Consider the following 8,995-nt stretch of genomic DNA (forward strand, 5'->3'; position numbering starts at 1 on the left):
GGATCATCTTATAATTTTAACGCACAAAGGACATTTTAAAATTAATTACCACACTTTAACAAATAAAGTCATAGACTCCTTCACATGAAGTGTTAGAACAGCAAACTAGAGTTGTATATTCAGGTCTGATATTCATTTCATGACATCGAGTTTCCCCGATACCTCCCTAAAAGCGGCATTTAGGACACAAATTTATAATGTGGTCGATTGCTGAGTTGGATGTCCAAAATCACCCGCGGATGGGACTTTAATCCAACATTTGTGTAGTAGGTAGCTGCATCTTGTTTGAACTGGAGATCAAATCCTGGAACTTCTCTGGTGGGGTCTTGGATGAGGTGTTCGTTTTTAAGATCACTGTAGATCCACGAGTCTTTCCAATGGGTTATGGGTGACTGACTCCGAGATTTAGGGCTGCATATGGTGAATCAGTAAGGTCGACGAGATTTGAGTCGGGTATGGGTACGGTTGTGCAAGTTGATTTGAATCTCAGGGTTTGTCATAAATTGATTGTACGCTTTGATAATGCTCTGCTCACGGCAAACTGGTGTTGGATCAATGTGTGAAAGGACAGGAGCCATTCAGTTTGCATCGATTTTAGGGTTCTAGTCACTATTCGCCTAGCTGACCTTAAACGGACTCTAATGAGTTCCATGTGGCTGCTGTTTGCCCGTGTCGAGCAGCAGTACTGTACTACTAGATTGACTAGTGAAAGGAGTATTACTTCTTGAAATGCTTGGGTTGCACATGTAGTACCAGTTAGTTTCCGTACCAGGCTCACCCTGGATTTGATCTTCACTTCAGTGTTTTGGGAGATGATGGAGACCTTCGTATGGTCTTTTTATTAGCGTAAGTTCTTCCCTGAGAGACCTTCGCATGGTGCTTTTATTAGCGTAAGTTCTTCCCTGAGAGACCTTCGCATGGTCCTTTTATTAGCGTAAGTTCTTCCCTGATAATTCTATCAATAAATGCTACCAACAAGAAGACTGGACGTCGCTAAACAAATTAGTAGAGAAGCAGGCAAACGACAAGCTGAATAGACTGTAAAATGTTTTTTTTCTTCTGTTAATAAATATAGAAGTATAATGAAAACTGTAAACATCTCATAACTTCAATTTAAATATTATTTTCTCAAATAACACATGGATTTTTCATCCTGCATGCACATTTATCTCTTTATGTGCAGTTATCAAGTACAGTGTTATTCATTTCAACAAACATTATCACAATATTTTCCAGCTTTAAACAGGCCCGGCTCCAGGTTTCCTTACTGGTGGTTTGTCGCTAGCCGTCCCTAATTTAGCAGTGTAAGACTAGAGGGAAGGCAGCTAGTCATCACCACCCACCGCCAACTCTTGGGCTACTATTTTACCAACGAATAGTGGGATTGACCGTCACTATATAACGCCCCCACAGCTGAAAGGGCAAGCATGTTTGGTGTGACGAGGATTCGAACCCGCGACCCTCAGATTGCAAGTCGAGCGCCTTAACCACCTCCTTACTGGTGGAGGGGAACAATATGCCCAACAAGGTTTTAAATGAATTTTAAGTATGCCTTATGATGTTTGGAAATATTAGTTATTAGTATTAACATTTGGAGAGGTATATACAGTTTCATATAAAGCTCTTTTAGATATTTTTAAATATAATTATCAAAAAAATGTGATTCACATAATTAAGGGCAAACATTTAAAGCTGCAAAACACCAGTTTAAAAGCAAAATGAAACCCGTAGTATTATTCATGTTGACAAGTGGATACTAAGGTACCAATGAGGATATAAATGCTATGTCAGGATCGTTTTATTCTCAACGTTTCGACTACAAGTTTTCTTCAGGAGATTATGAAGAAGACTTGTAGTCGAAACGTTGAAAATACAAAGATCCCGACATAGCATTTATAGTCTCATTGGTACCTTAGAAAACCGTAGTATTTGAAATCAAACATCTTAGAACGCATACCACCATTTTATATTTCCTGCAATGCATACGACTTCATCAACAATATATAAAAAGAACCTATATGTTTTAAATTTCTCTCCGAAGAAAAAACAACACCATATAAAATACGTATGAAATGCTACGATAAGATGTAAAAACAAGAATGATCAAATCCAAATAATTTAAAATTTTTCATAAAATTTACAGAAACAGTATTCGGCTGGATTTTGCAAACTTTCTCACAAAGTCCTTCATGCTTAGAGTGAAAATGATTTCATCTATGTGAGCTCAAACCATCATGTTCTTTCTTTTTCATGAAGCAGGGACAGCTGAACAAGAATTAGTAGTCAAGTTTGGGTAGAAAATGGGTTCTCACATAAATCGTTTGCTACTCCACTTGCGAAAGTGCACGTGCATACACTGAGACACTTGTAGTTCAAGAGATAAGCACTGTAAAAAGAAGTACTACAAGTCAACATCACGTTGATTCAGTTGTTCTGTCTCCAAGAAGAAGGAGCTTTCAATCACGCAGTGAAAGGTCAATGTTGAACACCCTTAATTAGAAATTAACAGAGATTGAAAAAGAATTTCTGACAAAAATACAAATTTAATGAAATCTTTATTATGCTCAGTGCTTGAATCCAACACAATTATGCATGCTGACGGTTTGAAGCCTCCGCAGAAACTATACAGTGTTGGCAAATGTGATATAGCAAGTGAGATTTTGGTAGCTAAGCTTTTGATACCGACAAAAAGTGAGAAAAGATCCACACACAACATCTGGTTTTAAGGTTCTATATGGATATACTGGTGCTTTTTCAATGCTGTATTAGATGTATATATGTCTGTGTGTGTGGGTGGGAAGTAATGAAGGTTTCTTAGTACTTCCAAAGATGACTTTAAAACATAATTTGCAATACATAAATCAGCAGGTCAGAATTGAAGCATTGCATTCATTGGTTTTAATTAACCAAGTAAATTAGTAGAACATTTCTTAGTATAGTAAAATTCTGCTTATTAAGTTGAGCAAATACACCAGAAGTTTGTGTGAAGAGATCCGTAAGGGTAAATTCATCTCATGAAACTTAAAGAAGTAAATTTTATAGAGCATCATAGCTATCATTGACGCATTTGGTTACTTCTAAATGTCAGGTTAAGCGAATATACAGTAATATCTTTACTGAGGGTCCACTGTACCTTCTATGAATGTAGTGGTAACGTAAAAAAGCACATAGTGAGTTGAATATGTCCAAAAACCTCTTTGTAGGAGGTTCTCTTTGCATTCTTTAAATTGCATGCACTACTATAAGATGCAGTTGGTGATTCTAACAGTGTATTTAAGTAGTATACTTTTTCTGTCTTCTTTGGAACACAACCTCTACATCTAAATACCTCTCTCATCCTTGAGAGTCAGAACCTTTGTATTTTTCTTTGCTTTTGGAAAGCACCATTTGGGTCAAGGTTCCTATTACATCATTTGGCATGTCTTTAAACGTATACTTGAAATTCAAAGGTACACTCTTTGCATTTTCAGATAGTTTAGTGCCTCTTTGCAAAATGATAAAACTACTTAACAGAGACTCCCAGTTCTTCATTTTACCACGAAATGGCACTTCCTTTCAAGGAAGAAAGTGCTCCAGTTCTCCAGTGCTCTGCACATATCTGCATTCTCAATTTTCGTAAACCTTAACAAAAATCGAATAGTTTCTCCCGTTGTCTGTCTCGTTTTTCACTCATCCCAAGCTGTTTTGAAAATCTTTTCTCATAATCTAGTGCTGATTTCAATTTATTTATTCCAGTTACTGTGCAAATAATCCCCTTATCATTTACTACAACATACACTCGGCAAGGGTGATAAAAACAGAATATGGAAGCCACGACCTTGTTTTGTACCATTCTGAACGAAATGATCCTTACCGTTGTCCGAACTTATTTCTTGGAAAAGGTTCAGGAGTTGGCTGAAATGGTCCCGCTTTATTAATGCCATCATTAACAACTTCAACGTGGCAGCTTTCACTAACCTTTTGATTCCTGTCTAGTTTTTCTTTGTAGTAGATAGACTTTCGTTGGAAGGGGATAATTTAATAAGAAATATTTTCAGTTCTTTTTCCAATGACAAACTTACCCAATTTGTCTTACCGTTTTGGTGCTGGTCTTTTTAGTCTAATAGACGACTTCTTGTATGTAATGACGCATTTCTTCAACGGAAACTCACAACTCACGGTTACGAAAAAAGTACTACCGTATTATATCTAATAGTATAACGTATTAACATTACTTCAGTACCTCCGACAAGACTGTCGTTAACTCTATAACGATCGGAGATCAGCTCTTGGTGTCGAAATCACATTTGCGTATCAAATTTCACAATTTAAGTAAAACTTATAATTTTAACTGTATTTAAACAATTTATTTGATCGAAAGCATCTAAGAATTAATATTTTGTAGATTTACAACATTTATTTAGTGTATTCTAGCAAATTTTAACAACCATAGTCGATTGATTGTCACCGCGGAACGAAATGTATCATAACTACATTTTAACACATTGACATTTCGTAAATAGTGTGAATCTATCGAAAACTGATCTCTTTTGGGAAGGGTGTGTAACGCCCCTTAACGATGCAAAATATTCATACAATCAAATCATAAAGATGTGTTCAGATCGGGATTTAGAATTTTCAAAACGGGGATATCCCTTACATTTATTGGCATTTGGAAATAAAGGAAAGTAGATCACTTTGGTGTACCAAGACCATCCAGAAAGAGACCTGCTAGAAGTCGTATCCTAGATAAGTAAGCAACGTGCGATGTTTTGTAACAGGTGAGAATCCACGAATATAAGGTCAGTGACAAGAGCTGTCCACGTGTCCCAGGCATCATTAAAACATAATCTAAAAACGAAGCCAACAGGATATGGGTTCACCAAGATAAAGCTTCCAATCATAACCCTCTTTCAACTGCCACATTTTCAAGCAGCTGGAGAATAAAAAAGGTGTTTGTTTTATTTCATACGAAGATATACTGGCAATTTCACCGGGCGCAAGACCTGTGAATATCTGTGCGATCGGACTGTTGAAAAGGGCTCTGGCAACCCGTCGTCTTCTTACACTAGACGGTTGATGGAAACTACTATGGATGAATGTCGTACATTGGACATGATAGTCTTACCGACGTAGCAGTTTACGATGGAAGCTACGCTGCAGTGCTATTGTCAAGATGCACGGTCGTCAGAGAGAGCATAATCGGACATGGCGACATGAACCTTTTGAGTTTTCAAGATCAAAGTGTTTTTGAGCAACAGAAATCGCCTGCATTAGAATATCATATTCATAAGTGTAGTAGAAAATTCCTTAATTTTGGCAGAAAGTGAAAAAGTCTGTCAGGTTAGTTCTGGATTTAAACTTATAAGTCTAATGGATTAAGACCTCATTAAGGTTATGCTGTGAAATATAAATATACGTGACTTGTTTGTTGTTACGCACTAGAATAATCCATGTATTATTTCGTGTAGTTTTGTCATCACTATTGTTAATGATGTCCCGTAAATATCATTAGCATTAGTTTCTAAACAAACATAACGTTATTGTTATTAGTAACGCACTGTTTAAGATAAACTGAATTACAATCTTTATGTTCATATTAACAAAGAGTAAAATTACAAATGAATGCTTGAAAGTTTGTATATAGTTCAATGGACACGGTGCTAAAATTTTTTTATAAATCTGAAATACCCAGTAAACAAGATACCATCATATCTGTGGATTAAAGTATATCAATTTTCTTTTTTACAGCTGCATTCGCTTACAGAGTGTGTAATGAAGATGGCGAGTGGCTCTGGGGGAACTGGACAAACTATACCGAGTGCGTGGATCTTTTGCCGAATGTAAGTTAAAAAAATTGTTTCCAAGATTATTTTTGTGGGGTATGAATACGTGTTGGATAATCTAGAGTCAGATAGCGGTCTGGACGACAGTTAGAACACAACAATTTCTTTACAGCTTTGCATAGATTTTTTAGGCCATAACCACGTTCAGCAAATACTTTATTAACGAAGAAATGATTGTTTTTTTTTTTTCATTTTCAAAACTTCCTTTCATCATTATTTACCTTAAGACCGTTAGGCAAACACTTGTAAATTCTAACATAATAATAACTATTTTTCCTTATTATTACAACACTCGTTATCCCGAGCAGAAAAAGTTTTAGCATTTTTCTGAATCATTATGAAAATCAAGTAAAACAATCTAAATTATACGTTCCCTTTGTTTTTGCTGTATTTTCACATTTTATTCTCTGTTTGATTACCTTCCTGGTAATATTTTCATTAATGACACATTTATTTCAAAAGTAAAATGGTGTAACTTTTTACTTGTATGACTTATTGAATTGACACTTTTCAATTAAAACTTTTACTTTTAAGCAAAATATTCTAATGTACAAACTTAAACTTTAACGTGTAATTCATAATGAGTTCAGGCCAGATAAGTTGGGTTGTGGGCCGGATTGTCTTCCTGGTAATATTTTCATTAATTACACATTTATTTCAAAAGTAAAATGGTGTAACTTTTTACTTGTATGACTTACTGAAATGACACTTTTCAATTAAAACGGCCCCCCAGTGGCACAGCCGTATGTCTGCTAGAATAAGAGTTTCGATACACGTGGTGGGCAAAGCACAGATAGCCCGTTGCGTAGCTTTGTGCTTAATTACAAACAAAGAAACAATTAAAACGTTTACTTTTGAGCAAAATAGTCTAATGCACAAACTTAAATTTTAACGTGTAATTCATAATGAGTTCAGGCCAGATAAGTTGGGTTGTGGGCCGGATTGTCTTCCTGGTAATATTTTCATTAATTACACATTTATTTCAAAAGTAAAATGGTGTAACTTTTTACTTGTATGACTTACTGAAATGACAATTTTCAATTAAAACGTTTACTCTTGAGCAAAATATTCTAATGTACAAACTTAAACTTTAACGTGTAATTCATAATAGGCTCAGGCCAAATAAACGCGGTTGTGGGCCGGATACGGCTCGTGGGTCACGAGTTGAATCACGCTGGTGTAAAGAGTAAGTTGCTTAAAATGCTATTTTCCCAATATTTTTATGATAAACTCGAAATATTTGTTTCTTACATTTTTCTTGTCACACGAGTGTAATCTCTAGTGAAATTGTAAGTAGTGTGGCTCTTCCACAACCAATTCGTTTATACCCAACGCTCTCTGTTGATTCGTTAATAGTACTGAGTGTTTCTTAGCGCCCTCTGTCGGCCTCTTACGACTACTTTTATAAAGGTTGAAGTTATTTTATTGCAATAAGGAGAGACATGGGTTCTAATAGTGCCTGAGATCAATTTAACTCTATTCGTAACAATTCTACGAGAACCGTGGCTTAGGTTCAGTAATAAAAAAATAAAATCTTCCTTTTTGTATGGCATTACAGTTTTGAGTAGTTTACGTTTAACTCAAAATGTCTCAAATTGGCTAAAATAATCACCATTGAGCTTGTCTATGATGTAAATTCCTTTGATTGAATATTTATGGAAATTAGTACTATTTATATTTACGAAGAAGAAATATTAAATGATAAGTTACCTAACACGGAAACCATTGTTTTTTTTTATGTGAATCTTGATTAGTTTAACGTTGATTTTTGTGACCTGTTTCGCTATTTTGTACAACTAATCTAAGGATATTATATGCACTTTAGATTACTGTGTTTTTTAATGATTAATTAATGAATGTAATATATATATAACATCTATTAAACTAATCATTAAAAGACAATGTAATTTACAGCCTATATATAATTTATATGCATTGTAAATTATTGTGTTTTGTAATGATTAGTTTAATAAATGTATTTTATATACGCTGTAAATTACATTGTCTTGTAATGATTAGTTTAATAAATGTAATTTATATGCGCTGTAATTTCTATCTTAACACCGTTTATCACAAGGATATATTGTTAACTAATCTGACCAGTCCAATAAATGTTGTACTTAAATTATGAATTAGCGAAGTGAAACTGAATTTATGTTGGGGAAAATAACAACACAGTTGTAATTGAAACACTATAAAATCATTACGTTACAACAAAAAACTTAAAACGTTGTCAATGATTTCCTCTTCCAAGAAACTTTACTCGATTGAATCACTTTAACGCTTGAACAAGATTTTTTCGAAGTGATTAGTAAGTCACACCTTGTTAAACGTTAGTTTTACCCTGCTATAACAGTAATTATAGATAAAGCGAAACAATTTGTGAGTCATTCATATTATTCACTATATATCAAGTCCTTCAGAGGATGTAACTTATTCTTAACGAGTATATCTAAACGATCTGCAGTCTCTAAACTATTATGATTTGAACACTTTTGCATTATAAACATAGCTTGTTTAGTTTGCTAACAGCCTAGAAATGACCAGAGAATTTGTTTTTTTAATGAATTTTTAAGCCTATTCAGCCTTTCACAATTATAGAGAAGGCTGTATTTTATTCGGATGTATATTTGATTTTGCCGACTATTGGTAGCTCCTTTTCTTATAGAAAAATTGTCAATCACTGTGAGTTGCTTTCAAACCTAAGCTGAAATATACAAAGTTCGCTGAATTTCGCGCAGATCTACTCGAGGGTTACTTACGCTTGCCATCTCTAATGTTGAAGCGATAAGCTTAGAAGGAATGCAGCTAGGCTACACCACTCACCGCCAACTCTTACAAGCCTTCAGACTTACCGCTGATCCACTGGGGAGCATTTTTCTTTATGATGTTAGGCTATTAAGTAAATCCTTGAAAGTACTTTAAAGATCCTTAAATATTTTTGCCTTAATTGAACAGGACGTTAAGCTATGAAGGATGATTTTGTTACAGTAGTTTGATCAACGATACAGAGCAAGTTATGGAACAGAACATTAAGCTATGAAGGATGGTTTTGTTACAGTAGTTTGATCAATGATACAGAGTAAGTCAGGGAACAGAACATTAAGCTATGAAGGATGGTTTTGTTACAGTAGTTTATCAATGATACAGAGTAAGTCAGGGAACAGAAC

The 8,995-nt window shown here is 34.8% G+C and overlaps 1 protein-coding gene across 1 annotated transcript in view; it reads left to right on the forward strand.

The window, feature by feature from the left end:
• The window catches only part of LOC106478583 (corticotropin-releasing factor receptor 2-like), a gene marked incomplete at its 5' end in the record, with an annotated part of 56,631 nt that overhangs the window by 6,019 nt on the left and 41,617 nt on the right, over positions 1–8,995 (forward strand). The window contains one exon of the mRNA XM_022382200.1: positions 5,731–5,822. Coding sequence (XP_022237908.1) covers positions 5,731–5,822 — 92 coding nt within the window. The remainder of the gene's footprint in view (positions 1–5,730; positions 5,823–8,995) is intronic.

This window comes from Limulus polyphemus, unplaced genomic scaffold, assembly GCF_000517525.1.
Source record: "Limulus polyphemus unplaced genomic scaffold, Limulus_polyphemus-2.1.2 Scaffold229, whole genome shotgun sequence".
Lineage (NCBI taxonomy): Eukaryota > Metazoa > Arthropoda > Merostomata > Xiphosura > Limulidae > Limulus > Limulus polyphemus.